This window comes from Bombus fervidus, chromosome 9 (assembly GCF_041682495.2).
Source record: "Bombus fervidus isolate BK054 chromosome 9, iyBomFerv1, whole genome shotgun sequence".
Lineage (NCBI taxonomy): Eukaryota > Metazoa > Arthropoda > Insecta > Hymenoptera > Apidae > Bombus > Bombus fervidus.
The window spans coordinates 11,433,679-11,450,113 of record NC_091525.1 but is presented as its reverse complement, the minus strand read 5'-3'; the positions used below and the strand labels follow the sequence as shown (position 1 = coordinate 11,450,113).

General features: G+C 42.0%; 2 protein-coding genes across 4 annotated transcripts in view; one reads left to right on the top strand and one right to left on the bottom strand.

Moving 5' to 3' along the window:
* Positions 1–8,399, top strand: part of Octalpha2r (alpha2-adrenergic-like octopamine receptor) — a 122,839-nt gene extending 114,440 nt beyond the window's left edge. Inside the window, exon 3 of one of the 2 annotated variants that reach the window (XM_072010026.1) lies at positions 623–8,399. In XM_072010026.1, the coding sequence (XP_071866127.1) occupies positions 623–1,216 (594 nt within the window). In that variant the 3' untranslated portion in view covers positions 1,217–8,399. The remainder of the gene's footprint in view (positions 1–622) is intronic. The other variant, XM_072010027.1, reaches the window with a different exon arrangement.
* LOC139990619 (putative aminopeptidase W07G4.4) overlaps positions 1–16,435 on the bottom strand; it is a 213,797-nt gene that overhangs the window by 193,484 nt on the left and 3,878 nt on the right. The window lies entirely within an intron of this gene.

Sequence of the window (16,435 nt, the reverse complement as noted above, 5' to 3'; positions counted from 1 at the left end):
CCTGTCTCCACGCTCGTATACCGGATGCACTTACCCAATAACTTCAGTTTCGTGGTCTGGGATCTGAATGCATCCCGTTTGGCGATACAGCGACGCGTTTCTCGAGATCTCGTACACCGCTACGACGCATAAAAGAGAAACTAGTAAATCGCCGAATGTAGAAATTCGTCGTTGAATTTTCTCGCACGACTCTTCCACGGTACAAACAGAATCGAATAAAAATCCGGCGAATCGAGGAGCACAGTTCTTTATCGTTAGTACCGAGATCGAATCTATCCTATACATGTCCGTTTCCCAGAATCTTTACTTTCTTGTGTTGTTTATAAACACGAAACAGCTGGTATCGTCGGAAGCTTCTTGTACCAATAAGGTGCATATTGTAAAACTATGCATTGTAAATCTATGCATTGAGATAGCTTAGATTGGTAATGGCTATTTAAGCGGTTTAGAAACCACGTTGATCAACTGCACGAATTGGAAAGTATAGAGAAGCGACGATGTTACAAACACTTGTTTATATTTACCTCAGAGTTTTCATTACGTCATTTATCGTTTAAACTATCGTTGAAACGATTCTTTTCGAATAACGATGATTAAAACGCTGTACAAATCTGTTGGACAGGTGACGATCCCAGTCCCGGTGCAGAAGAGCAACCTGAAGGCAACGCTGTCAGTAAACGGCGACGGCCAATCGAGCGTGCCATCGCGATGCAGGGCGCCTAGCGTCGGCATCGACGTCGACATGGTGTCGGAGTTCGACCCGTCGTCGTCGGACAGCGGCGTTGTATCCAGGTGTGCCGTGGTGAAGCCTTTAAAGCTTCGTCTCTGCCAGCCCATCTTCGGTCGTAGGAATCTGGGCAAGCTCAGAAGAGAGCACGGGGACGGAGGACGCACGTCTGGCAAAGACGACTCGGGCGTAGAGTCAAAATCGTCGAAACCGCGGGACCCGGAGAGAGAGAAGAGGAGACTGGCGAGAAAGAAGGAGAAACGAGCCACTCTGATACTCGGTTTCATCATGGGCAGCTTTATCGCCTGCTGGTTGCCATTCTTCGTCCTTTACATCGCGAAACCTTTGTTCCCTCGCGTCGAAATACCCACGCAGGCGTTCGTGATCGCGTTCTGGCTCGGCTACATGAACTCTGCCCTGAACCCCTTCATCTACACCGTCTTCAACAAGGATTTCCGCCGCGCGTTTCGCAGGATACTGTTCAAATAATCCCGTCGTCCCTGGACGAACGTTCTCGAACGGGATCCAGGTAACACGAATGAAAATCGATCGGCGAATACATCGCCTTTGCGAAGTGGAACGTCGATGGAAGGATAGGGCAAGAACGCTTGAACAGATATCTTTACTGCGATAAGTTAGGAGAACGACACGACGAAGGTGTTTATGCGCAAGAGTCTTGGGAAATTCGGACGCGACTGTAAAAACTCTCGCGGGACGCTTCCTTTGGAATGTAAACTCGGTGAAATTCTAAACTCGGTTCGTGTCTAATGTGGCCTCGGAGACGGGCGCACCGAGAATTTCCTCGTCCATGCAGTTCGAGGATAACAATTTTCCGGGAAGAAATCATGAGAAAGTTGACAAATTCGATAGCCCGTTTTGCCAGTGACGGCCATGAATCCTCTACACTCTACGAGATGTCGTGGACTATCGGTGTGTTTCAGCAACAGCTGCTGCCTCTCCCTCGATCGGATACAACTTCCGACTGGTTGTCGATTCAACATGACACCAAAGAAGACAGATGGAACTTCGCGACAGCCAACGATACGGATTCGAGAACTACGGCTGCATCGTGATTTTAAACTAATTATATCGAAGGGAGGAACGCGTGAAAAGTGTCAGAGACGTTTTCTTTTTTGCTCGACAAGGACGAATTATTGGTCGCGATGATCGCGACACGATTCGTGGGTTCTCTGTATCCCGCCTCCGAGGAATCGGATCTTTTCGTCGAAGCCACCTCGTCATCGTTCTTCGTCAGAATGGAAGAAAATTGGGTGGGGACGGGGGTGTACCTGCGGCATTCTTCCTTCTCCGAGTTCCTTGGACAGACGGCACACGGTCCGATTGTAAATTAAAAATCGCGACAATCCACTTACTATCGATGTACGTGAATGTAGATATGTATAGCATACGTGTATGTGTGTATATAATATGGCCGTCGCGAGCGGCTCGTCCGGAAAGTTTCTGTTCTTTGATATTCACGTAGGTGACTAAGAAAGGAACACCTTGCATGTTCGCTTGATTTCGCTTCGGAATTACCTGCTATTCGATTCGTGAGCAGTATAAGAGATGGAAAATTTTCCGAAGCACGAGCTACCGAATACAAAGTTTCTTCTAGGAAGGGAAAATAGCGGTGTGTCGAAGATTGAAAGAGAAAAATAGACGGAAAACGAGGGGAAGGGAAACTGAGAGTTCTGATGCTTCGCTACCATGTTTCACGCGACGTGGAACGAAAACTTTCGGAACGGGCTGTGGCATACGTTGCGCGTGTAATAATACGTAACTGTTCTACGATATTATATACGCACATCGGCACACGATCGCAGGAAGGACGAGGATCTCGAAGCGAGCACAAGTTCACGAGAGACGTGATCGGAATGATCGTCATCGGATAAATAAAACAAAAAAAAAAAAAAGCTAAAACGAAAGGAGCGTGTTTCCTATTAAATAGGTACACAACGTTTTATCAATAGGACCGATACACGGCTACGGTTTAATCGTGTAATCGTTTAATCACGACAGTTTTTTCGAATTCTATCGATTTAAATAAACGGTAAGGATGCTGAAAACGTAACGATACGTATTATTATAAAAAAAAACGTAGAAGTTTCTCGAGTTTAAAAATCAAACGAAAGAAGAACGGAGATGCGAGGGAAGAGATACGGGGAAACGATCGCTTTGCACGACGTACGGTCAATGGGAATACAATTCGCACGACAGCAAGGATAAAAAGTAGGATGTAATGCTTGCAATGTCAAATTTCTGTTTGTTCGGCTTGAAATATTAAATTTGATTACGCTACACCCTGGTGAAACCGCGATTAAAGATGAACGCACAGCTTTATTTGTTTATTGGTGACGCGCGAAGCCAACATAGAACCCTATGCGGTTTCAATTATTATGCGGCTTTACGCAATGTTTGCGCACCGGGGTGCCAATTCGCGATCAGCTGCTTTATAATTTAACGCCTGCCGACCTCACCGAGGCACCGAATCCGCTCTCAAAATCGATCAAACCGGTTCGAAACTTATCACCCCCTTTTATCCGAGCGCACGCCAGTTTTACTTAATCGATAGCTGCGCGCCACCGGTGTACGCGATATTTTTCTAACTCTTTCTTTCCATCGATTAGATTTGCTACGTAATTTCGAACATCGAAAGAGAAAGCTGTATTCGTATTCATAAATACGATTTACAAGTATCGGAAGATTCACCAAAAATAAGATAAACCTCAGGAACGATTGGGAAATTACTAAAATCTCTGATTATATCAACAATTGTTATTCAGTTCCAAGAGACGTCCTAATACTTATGAACTTATTTAAGGATATTTTTCAGAATTGAAATCGCAGGAAACGACAAGATGTTCAAGTTGTGTGAAATATTTTAGGCGAATCTGTATTGAGAAATGTTGGCACGCCTATCTGTCCAGCAACGATTCGAAACAAATCAAAGAGCGACAAAAGCGTTGCTCGTAAATCGAAAGTGGCCCATCCATCGGAACAAATTTCGAAAAACAATTTCCACCGATAGCATTCAATCTGGTCTCTCTATTTCGCAGATTAAAGATCATCCCCGCAGTCTGACCGCGAGAAACTCGAATAAAAAATTACTTTCGGGCTTCTGTACCGAGACCGAGGATCGAAATCCGGCTATTTTTGGCCGGGGATTAAGAGTTAAGAGCCAGCATACGTTTCACATAACCGACACACCTGCACCGAACTCTCTTTGCTTCCAATCGGTCTTTTACAACTTTCAGAATAACATTTCCGTTCAACAGCGAAAAACGTGTTTTAGAAAACGATTCCTATTCATATCGACCAGTTCATTCGTCGACCGACGTAATATCGAAAATATTGGGAGTGAAAATACCAGATGTGAAAATTATAACGCTAAAATTATGAATTCGTATTTTTTTCATAGATTGCGACGATGCGCTTTTTAATGATATTTCGCGCAATATACGAGTGAAAGCTTTCATTACATTTTGTTTCATTTCGATTCCGCTGATGCAAATTTTACACTTCAGCTCTTTCTATTTTCAGTGTGTATATTTTTTATCAAAAATATCTTTCAAGCTCCAATTTTTAAAAGTTCTGTAGTTCACTGTATAAACCGAACAGTTCGAAATCAAACATATCTTTCATATACCTTTCGTTTCTTTCATCTCGGCATAGGTTCAATATTATACCATAGTTATCGATATCTGCAGCGTTCAAACTAAAAATTTCCAACAAAGTCACGCGCCGATGTTCCAAATAAGAGATAATTTCAAGAACGAAATGTTTTCCACGTAACATTTATCCCTGACGCGCGTTTCAAACTAATTTACGAATTAGCCGCAACCCCTTTATAGCCAGGCTGTACATATGTCACGTGTGCACGCATCTACGTGACACGCAACGCGCTACAACGATAAATCAATAAAGCGTATATACGTGTGGTCCGTAGTATGCAATACACGCGTGTGTCTGGCTTTCTCGCATTAATTCTGTCTCTCTCCGACCAAGCTCCACGCATTAAGGGTGAACTGGGGCAAAGTGTCGGGGGAATATACGAACAGGACAAGTCTCTCGAGTGTACAGAACCAATAAGAGGCGCGCTGATAAGATTGCAACGTTCATGCGACGGATTATTAGCATAGCCGAGATCGATGGACCGTGTACACACGGATACACGTACCACATAATATACCGTATATGCGTTTTTCCATCCGGATTTTTGCTTATGAAAGGGTTAGGAAATCGACGGTTTTGATGGATCGATCGTACATTAAACAGCGCAGGTTGATGCACCCTTGATGATTATTTGAATCGGCCGCAACGAGGTGCAAACGCAACGTTTGCACAGCCAACTATCGAGCGGTTTGCGTGGAAAGCTGCGAATAAAAGCGAACAAGACTTTTGACATGGTCGTTACAAATTGATTTCGACCGGCTGGAGGAACCTGACGCGCATTCGTTATCCGGCTATCTTAGTCGCGGTCCGCGCCGATATTAGCAAGTAGAATTAAACGAAATACCAAGCCGTGGAGAAACGAATACGTGTTCGTTACGATATTTGTCTCCTTGACTCGGTTTCACCCTTCGATAACCCGAGATCCATCGGTCGCGGGGAACAATTTCGCGTCAACCGTCGATCGCAACCTCGTGCAATCCCATTTCGAAATATTACAACGCGTACCTTGTAACGTGAAATCCTGTATTAGACGGTCGGCTGGATCCTTGAGAATTTATCGTGCACGAAATAAAAGGACTGGAGATGCTGTCGTAAGATACTATGTTCTCGAACGCGTAAACGGAAGCCAGAAATGGATACACATAACCGAGTGGAATTTACGTTCTAACCGAGAGGCCGGATGCTCGGTAATATTTCAGACGATCAAACATCGATACAGGGCTCCCTGCTGCTTTTTCCTTCTTTCGTCTCGTTATCGCCGATATCCAATACGTTCGTCTCTTTTCACGATCTATTGATCTCGGGCCACGTTTTTGATCTCCATCTAGAAAATCTTCGAGGTTGGAGAGACACAGAGCAATCTCGAGAACTTGTGCCTTTTCCTCTCCTGTCTTTTTTCTTTTCTTTTTTTTTCCGTTGCTCTCCAGAAACCTTGCTCTATTCGATACCGCGGAAATTCCTCATCGAACGCTCGCCGTGTTTCCCCGAAAAACGAGATCGACCGAAGATCATCGATCTCTCTGCCAAAGTGGCACGGAATCGAGACACACGCAGCAATAGGAAAGAATAAATGAATCGTCGAACGTTTCTTCTCGTTGTTAGTTTCAGAGTTAATTAGATCGATATAAGATGTAAGCAAAGTTCGGACAGCGAGATTCGACATTTTCCTGTAAACGAGTTACTTGTAAGATAGTAAGATTAAGTCGATTCGGATGAGATTAAATAATAAAATGTAAGAGGCGTGTGCTTGACGTTGGCAAACGCTAAGACGAAAATTGCAAAAGAGGGAAATACCGTGAATCCGTAAAATGCAACGTACTAAGTAATTACGATAACGTACTGTCGTTTACCATTAATATCGTTAATGAAACTACGTGTACGCGGCGATCTTGCCTTAGGCGGTCGACCAAATTTTTTGCAAACCAAATTTTTCCATGAATCTCTCTGTGTGTCAGTAATTAATTACCTTACCATACGTACACACGATGTTAACTTAAGCTGTAAGCATAGGAGAAATTTACCAACGTTAGAAGCAAAAGACCTAAAATCGTGCGGAGATTTCGAACGAATGATATACGAAGAACGAAAACGACGAAGAACGATCTCGAAGGACTGGTGTAATGAGAGAAGCAAGCTAAACGATGTTTAAAATAAAAAAAAGAAACCGATCATTCTAATTAATATTACGCTCGTACCGTCTCTGAACCTAAGCGACACGCAACACGTTGTCACGAGATTAAAATAATAAATTAACGAAGACACGATACTTTGTATTTATACACGTTGTATACAGATATGTATATTGTTACTAATATTATTCTTATTATTATCAACAGATTACCATTATTCTTATTATCGCCATTATCATTCTCGATTCTTATTACCATCGATCATTCTTACATATTAAATAATCCAGCGTCGCCGTAGGGATCGAACGATCTATTTTAATTATTATTTCTACTCGTCGAGCGGCACTACTCCTTTGTCTGCTCGAGATTTTCAAGTAGAGCGAGATCGTTCGTTATATCCGCCTCGCTGATAACGCTGCTAACAATCTATTTACCCGATTCCAATCAAACTTTTCCAAAAAATATCTCCGGCATCCAAGCGGCGACGAACGGACCACCGAGAGCGACGAGATGCATCCAGTAGATTTACAGACACTTTTATCGTTAGATTCATCTTACGAGAACGCAAACTTCCGAGATTCATCCTTGTCCGTGGAAAACCAGACGAACTGGTATATTTCACCTCGAATCACCGACTAAAAACTTGGATTAATTATCTCGATAACCTAGTCTCATTACTCATCCCGTTGTTTTTTCCTCTCTCCAACTTTTGTAAACTCATAAAATTACAGCCGGATAATACTCCATTAATAGTACGTTGATTCGAAAATTTCTGCAAACTAAACGCAGTCAATTGACATTCCACCGCGTTAAATGTACGATAACTGCACGCCTTTCAAACACGTACACACACCGTCGAGCTCGTAATTAATTCGAGCATTTTCCATTTCCGTGCCTCTTTTTAAGACCCACCTACTCTATTTACGATTTCAATTATCATTGTGATACCGAACCGCTTAAAAACAATTTCCCATTTAATACCAAAGCCTCCGAAAAGCATGATGCATTGTTTCGTTCTTTGAAACATCGTAGGCATCGCGAATTAATTTATTTGCTGATTTATTCACCTTACGCGCCACTATCGTATGCTCTACCGATATTCTAACAATTATTAAAAAACAATTTTTCATTCGTGATTAATCACACGACGAAATAACCCGAACGATCTCGCGCTGGGCGCCGCGAAACGATCTCTATCGATAATATTGGAGCAATGAAATCACTGTGATATCACTAAAACGCTTTCAAGGTGTGTGTTGGAATCGACAATTATCGCCACGCTTGCCGGGCTCATCGTGGCTAAGTTTCCAATAAATTAAAAGTGGCAGAAATGGAATTAGATATTTGGGGGGAGGGAGGTGAGAGAGAGAAAGAGAGAGAGAGAGAGAAAGAGAGAGAGAGAGACAAAGAAAAAAGATGATTTATGGTATCGATTATCGTAAATTATTGTAAATCATATTGTACTGTATATACGTATACATACTTATACATAATATTTAAATATACACATAGAGTACATTACGGATGACTACTAATATCATTAAAGATTACTATGATCGTATTACCGTCATTGTTAGCCGACACTATTATCGATGCAACAAGTTCTACTGTCTAATAGCGTTGATCGTCTGTCGCGGAGAAAGCGAGAGAGAGAGAGAGAGTGCAGCCTACGCAGGATCAAAACCGAACACAAAACTATAATACAACGACCGAACGATATCGGATCGTTTGCGAACGATTGTTTTATTGTGCATGGAAAACCATATATCCGGAAGGGATCTCGTTTCTGGTTCGTTCCGATTTTTCTTCGATCTAGTAACGTTTCTATATATAAGTGAACACACGGTTTTCTTCGACTTTATCATCGATCGTCGTAGAGGAAAAGAAACGTACAGAGAAGAAAAAGAATCTGAAAAAGCGTTGTAGTAGTCTATTTGAAAGGGCAATTGCAAATTCTATCTAGAGACAATAGCGAGAACGCGATTAAACGAAACGCGAACTTGTCAGTGGCCGAGATAACCGGAAGAGCGATCATTGCGAGGTGATAAACCGCGACGATATTAAAGCTCGTTGAAAGCACGCGGAATGCCTCGTTCTACGCGACACTTCTGTATGAAATTGTGCGTTTCATTCGCCGTACAAACGCATCTCGCAGAGGCAATCGAAAAACAATTTTCTTCCATCGCAGTGATCGCTCTTCGAACCAGCTTGGGTGCGTGACAATGAACGGAATCACCGCTCTTATTCTTTACTCTATGAACATCGCTCGGCGTGCCCCGGTCCGAGAATAAATCGTGCAAATCAACCGAAGCAAGATTACGTGGCGTCAAAGAGGTAATTTAATAATTTGCCTGTCGGAGATAATGAAATTTTAAGCAGGATACAATTATCCCACCGGTTAATATTCATTATATTTAATCACGCTCCATCGATACTCGTTTTAATCCGATCCGTATACAGTGGCAACCTTACGAATTTACATCGATTTTCGGATCGAGGATTTCACGCGTTGCGATCAGAACGATTGAAATTCGTCGGTTTAAATCTTTAATTTGAAACTTGCGAATATCAACGAGTTGTCACGACGATTATCACGGCCATAAAATAACCATCTACCGATCACTCCGAAAATGCTTGAACAATCAGACGAAGAATGGTAATACCGATCACACCGCTAAACGAACACTTTCGTTCGCGGATCTCTCGTCATCCCTTCGACCTTTCTGCTTGAACGCGAGGTCGTGTCGCTTCGGATCGATGTGCAAACGATACCTCGTTCCAGATCTATTCTAAGCTACTACTAATTCGCGTAGAACGAGGTACGAAACAGTACCAACGATTTCCTCGTCGTTATTCGAGAATGCACGAATTCCACGAGCCAGATTCTAACGTAAATCAAAATTTCCAATTCCCTATATAGCCACGCTAAGAAGCATCGATCATCCTATCGCCTATATCGAACAGGCGTGACTTTCGTTTTTATTTTTTAACTATGTATGTATGTACGATTGCGAGAGCGATTTATCTTCGTAGTTAAAAACACACAAAGCTTTCGTCGCGAACGCGACGACTAATTGATCTCGATACTCGTTGTTTAGCGATTAATTGTAACGTTTCGAACGGAACACCATCGACTCGTTCATCCGATACTCGCTGCGTTTACCGCTAAGGTACAACAGGCTGCACAACCAACCGAATAATTCAACGTGACTGAATCGAATTTTTGTACCGTTCTTTTTATTCCATCTCGTTTCTCTTTTAAAGCACGCGTGGATTCTCGACAACGATCCCGCGACTGTACGCAGCAATAACGTCAGCCTATTTCGTAAAGCCACAGCAAAAGTCAGACCAAAAGCAAGTTCAGCCTGAAGAAGCGTGCGCCGAGTCTGTAAAAACGTAGCTTCGTAATTTTTCCGTTAGAATGTCCCGTTTTTATTACACGCTGCGTAAAAATCCGTGTTTCCATGTAATATCGCTCGCGAGAAACTGTCGAAGAGATTTAAGTTCCTAATTAGAATACTTCTCCCATTAAAATTCCAAGTTTGCAAACTTTTCTCGAAATGCTCTCGATCGGGCGTAAATAAACACGGGTTCTTACACAAACATACACCGTCATGCACGCACGAAGTGTACACAACGAGACACTGTATACACCGGCAGAATACCGAGAAGCGAACCGCGTAAACGCAGAAACAAAAGAATCGTTCCGTTTCGGAAAAATGATAAAAGAAAACGAGGAAGAGGAGAAACACAGAAGAGAGAGAGTCTCGATAGGCGCAGAATTCGTTTTACGTCAAGTTTAATCTATAAAAGTCTTCCATTCCTTCCTCAACGTGTAATCGTCTACGTATTCGGCTCTGATTGGTTACGGACGTAGAGCGCACAGTGATATAGCGTGATTTCTGGAAACGGTAGAGGCCGAGCACTCACGGATCACCGGTTCTCGACGCGAGTTCCTCTCGAGATGACGCCACCAAAAACCGATCGATTCCACTGGACTGGCAGATATCGAAAGCGTAATCGCGCGTGTTCTCGTCCACCAAACATTTACCACCCTTAATTTAGTAACTCACTGCGATACGGTTGAATTTCAGCCAGAAACGGTTTAACAGTAACGCTCTCGCGCGAAACATGCGAACAACGCGTCGTTTAAACGCGTTAATTACATTTCGACGTTTAAATACTTTCGTCCGATTGCGTGCACGCACACAGATAGGCATATAATAAGAGAGAGAACAAAGGGAACGACGAGAGAGAGAGAGAGAGAGAGAGAGATATGGTTGGATGATCGAAAATCTCGCTGGGCTACGATTAAAAAAAAAAAAAAAATGAAAAAACACATGGCGGAGAAACTAATTCCAGCCAGCGTGTAATCGAATCAGAGGACCAGTTTTCGATTGCAATTTTCCACCCTCTAAAGGGAGACAATAACGCTCCGAGGAATATAATGGATTTTATACAGAAACTCCAGTCCACGGTGCTCTTTAATTCGTTTGTGGTACAGCCGAGAAACACGAAAGAAAGAAGGTATATATCTAGTTTATTCGTTAAGGAAGTTCGTTCTTATACAACGAAGTTGTAATTCGCGCTCGAGAAAAATCAAGCGACATCCTCCGGACGTTCGTCGACTTCGATAATAGAAATTATTACAGCGAAACTTTCGACCGTCCGCGACACATTTCCGCTTTGTTCCGTTCTCTCTGGTCGAAAATTTCACGGAATCCTTACACCAACGGGAATTTTCGACGCCGTCTCCGTTCGCGATTAAACCGTGCCCGTTCTCACGGTTCTTCGTGCATATGGAAACGAAACAACGCGAGCACGCTACATTTTTGAAGAACGTAGGCTACTTGTTGCTTCGTAGGGAACGCGTAAACTAATGGCCAATAAAATTTCTGCTGAAAATTTAACAAGCGAAGCTACGAGAACGGGTTCTGGGCCGCGTTACGATCACGAAACTCCCGCGAATAATCGAGGCAAGTATCCACGAGGCGAACGGGTAAAGTCGAAAAGCCCGAAAGTGTCGATACGATATGCTGATCTTTTGCTTGTTTGCAAGAACAGGGAAGGGGAGAACAGAACTCTCGCTATTGTTTTGTCGCGAACCGGAGTTCCGTTGCGAATTGGATAAGGTCGCTATAAGACGCGGTCAATGAAACGAGGAAAAAAAAAAAAGAGAAAAAAGGAGACTCGCGTTGCTCGTGTTTGGAGCTCGCCGATTTTTGCTCGTCCTCACCGTTTGGCCGGGAAATGCTTATCGCGGATATCAGAGACGCCGGTTTCTCTCTTGCGTGGTCGGTAGGTCGAAAAGCGTTTAAGAGAATAGAAAGGAGAAACGAAAACGGGCAAACGATCGTAGAATATTTCGTTCGGAATAGCGTGACAAAAAAGGAGAAGCAGTGAAATGGAGGCAATAATATTGAATGTGTCTTTTAAGGAGAAAACCGAAGCAACTTTCTGTACAGTTGTAATCATTTTATGATTGTTTATGTGATAATCGTTGCGTTGTACATAAAACACGATATCGCCTTAGTTTTTCGAATATTCAAACGATGTACAGGTTTACGTGGATTTTATCTAGATAAAAAGGTTCGAACGATCTTGTTGAGATTGATTTCACTGTATATCGAGATGTTATAGCGATTCTATAGTATGTATAATATAAAGTATAAATATTGTAATAATTTCTTCGAAATTTCTCCGAGAGCGAAGGAGAGATCCGGAGAGGATAAAAGGAGAGTGAGAGGTCTGCTGGAAATTATCGGAGTGCGAAAGGTGCAAGACTCGTTCTCCAAAAAATGGCACGAGAAAACAGGTACTTCGCAGAGCACGAGCTGCTCATAGCGTCTTAAAGGAAAGAAAGTCTAGTTTATACGACGTGGGAAGGGAGAGAGAACAGGAAAGACAGTAACAAAGAGGGTAATAATTAAACGAGCAAGTGGAAATAAAATACAAAATGAACGGAAGTATCAAACAGCTTTACCGGTCTACGTTCGCTATGCCGTTGTGCTCGAATTGCCTGTTTTTGCAGAAACTCTGGAGGTTCGGTCTATCGATTGAGTCCGATCGATCGATCGTCGTCGAGGATCGACTCGAACGATCGATCGTTCGTCGGTGAAACCGTTAAGAAGGTCAAGGAATACGAGTACTACGATGTATACTGGCATTAAACGAAAGGAACTATCAGTACATTACGACTTTGTTTTATAAAAGAAAGATAAAAAACGAATCGACCTGTGTTCTCTTTTCTAATACCCTCTACTCTTTACGTTTTATACGATCATAGTAACAATAATCGTTTCTTGCATCTTGTTAATTAACACTAAAATTTCCAACAACTAAAATACTATAAAACTCGAGCCGAAGAAATCAAAATGAAGGACGTGGAACAAGCTCCTGTTCATATATTTTACAAAAAAATCAGTCAAACGTTCAAAAATTAAATTTCTATGGAAAATGACGAATTGGTTTGATTATTCTGGTGTTTCTAGCGTTAAATTTATTTTTTACTTTTCCTATTTACTTGTCGTAGACTGAATTTAGAAGAATAAGGATCTGCCACGTTTCTCTCAAGTACCAGAACAGGTAAGTGTTGCTACAATTAAATTCAAAAATTTGTCAAGAAAAATATTAGTCGGTAAAGAGAAAGTGTTTTAACCTTTTGCGCCAATACGTAGACATGAATTTATGAAAGTTTAAATAAAGCTTCCTATAATAACTTATAACAGAGTTAAGGACTAACAGAACTTCTGATAATTTTGGCGCAACGAAATTCCGCTTAACTTCTTCGAAATATCGGGGCCGAGTTTTAAACAATAGTCATACTCGAAAGTTGTTAATAACAGTTTCAGATAAGCCATCGGCGAGGTTACATCGAGCAACCATTAGATCGTCACTCAACGTCGGTATCGGGAGTAGGATGGGAGAAATAAGACTTTAACCATCAATTTACTAGTGAATACGATGAAATTTCATGCGATTTCCTTCAAATTTCATTCTTCTCTCCGTTCCAATCTTATCGTTTGAATCTTTTCCCAATTGCTTGCAACCTTGAACATTTTCAGTTCTTTCCTCCAGTTTTCTCAACAAAACAACAATTTTCTTTCTATAGATACGCTCGTCAACGAATCTAACCGAATCTCTACGACCTCGCGCACAAAAAGCCAGCTCATCTCGACGAAAATATAATAAATATATGATAAAAAGTGTAGCGAACTGGCTCGTACTGCGCTGTATATAAGGATCAGAGAATTGGAAAGGCAAAGATACTCCGATAGTCCGTGCGAATCCACTCTGGAATAGAATGCAATTCCACACTTCGATTTCTCTGGACCCATTGTGATGATAGTGGAGTAGACCGATTTCCACGAGCGTAAGCGAGCGTCAATCCGATTGGCCTCCGAATGAGTTTCGACTTACCCTGTCTATCGCGGTATCTGTACGCGCGGCACGAGCTTCCAGAATGCCGAATGTACGCATTCCTTAAGCTGATCGAATAGTGAAAAAGTATAAATACTGCTTCCAATCAATCCATGAACGATATCTTTACGATTATATACATAGAATCTTTCAAAGAATCAGGTGATATAAGCAGCAGTCATATTAAAAACCTACAAATTTCTGGTATAACTTCATTTAAATAATAGGTGATTGCAAGACTATCTACCTTAATGAAAAATTCTATGGTACATTTGTAGCGACACATGAGCTACAGGACAATTCGAGCTACGCTGTTGTTGTTTTGCCTCGGAGTACCAATATCGTTAGGATATACATAATGTAATAATAAACCAACTCCGGGCAAAACAATGTTGCCGCTACGTGTAACCGTCAAACAAAGGCGAATGGAAACATACCGGTACCCCCTCGACCAGTATAAATAAACAAACACGGTCGTAAGGTGACCAGTTTTGCAGTCTCCGTCTCGAGCGATTTTATTAGCGATCAATACACAGTCTTTAGCGAACATTCTTTTAACGACCCGTATCGAGCAATCTACGGTTCACTCTGTATTTATAATTATTTTAAAATATATTTGACGGTTCCAATATCGAGTAATCTCGTCGTTTAAATTATCACACGACCAACCATCCTCCACAAATTCGTTTAGAAATTCGCTCGGTTCAATTATCCACCGAACTAATTAGAGACGTGCATTATATAAGTTATTTATTAAGGTATCTATAAGGCATTATTTAGGATACCACGAAATCAGCTATGTCTATCCCGATATTCTCTGAGATTCGAATTAACTTTATCTAAGAGATGGCATCAGGCACGCAAGAACTTCAGTGCGCCATTATTCCGTGAATACGGAGCAATATCATTTCAGCAATAACAATTTGGGTCGCGAAAGCCGTGGCTGTGAACCGACTACGTTTGGTTCCCGATTGATTCACTTGTCTTGATTCCCGCGTACTTTGAGTACAATGCAACATAACTGAGAACACGTATATCTCGACTTAGGGGTAGGATGAGAAGGCAGTTGCCACAGATGGAAGGAGCATCGCTGTTGAAAGGGATACCTTGCGGTGAGTTCACAATCGGTATCGATTCGAGGTCATTAATGACGGTCTATTCTACTGTTCTGAGTGGATTAGCGACGATCTGCTGTGGTTATTCGTAACTGACGAAATTCATAATTAATTAAAATTAAATATAGATTTTCCTCGATATGATATCGTACTTTTTAGTACCGTCTAATCTCCCTTGAAAATTAATTAATACCACTACAGAACTTTATCTGATATGCCTACAGTGGTTACAAAAGGTATTAGCACACCATTGTATTTACTACGGAATTTAGTTAATTAAACGCAAATATATCTAATTAGTTTTACTAATCCTTACGATACGCTCAGTATGCTTCATTTTCTAAGACATACAATTTTGTTATGATAAACGATCGATAAACGGTCAAAGTGTTGGCAAACGTATGCTTCCTAATTAATTCCCCCTTGCGGTATCCTTTGGAGAAAGAGAGAGAAACCTTGTTCCCCATTGGAGCTGGTCGACGTGAAAAGCATAGGAATACTAATCGACAAAGAACGCGGTTTGGAATGTCGGATGAACGTGAATTCCTACGTGCAAATGAGATTGGCCGTCGCGGGGCTGCGAGCAAACGTGTTATTGGAAAAGATTCTAACGACAGGATCGAAGGCATCCCATTCGACGATCGACAGGCCAGTCAACAAAGGAACACGAGAAAGTAACGGACAAAGGGGAAAGGACGAGCGGGTGGAAACGTTGGAAAGAAACGAGCGAGACATAATGAAGGGAAGGAAGTGAATCCTTAAGACGGCGGTAGACGAACAAAGGATATCTCGATTTGGTTTCGAGAATGTCGTAGAATGAGTTATCCAACGGCGAGGATGGAAAGCGAGCCAAACGAAATCAACGCAACGTTAATTAGTCAAGACGAAGGTACGACACGGACATTGAGACGCAAATGAAATTTACCGCCGAGTCGATGCGGATCCGGCAAATTTCCTCTAGCACTTAACGTTACTCTCGGAATGAAATTAAACGTCCGGCCGAACTATCAGGAAAGATCGAGGAAATTTGAAAATCGGTCTCGACCATTCGTAATGAAATCACGATATCAAGCGTTAACTCGTTTCCTTCGCTACTATCAACAGTTCGGATTCGCCTTTTAAAAGGATTCAGTTCGATAGAGAGTTTCGCGCGAAGATGGTAAGAAAATAAAAACAGTGCGAATGAAAAGAAAAATAAGCGTGCAAAAAGAAAACAACGATGGTAGGATGGTAAAGAGAATAAACGACGATGGGAAGATGGACCGAAAAACTGACGTATCGCGCCGACCGAGGATATGGAATGTTTGCAAAGTAAATTTGGCTGAACGCGAAAGAAGAGGACAACTCGATTTCGAGTTTTAATCCAATTCCTT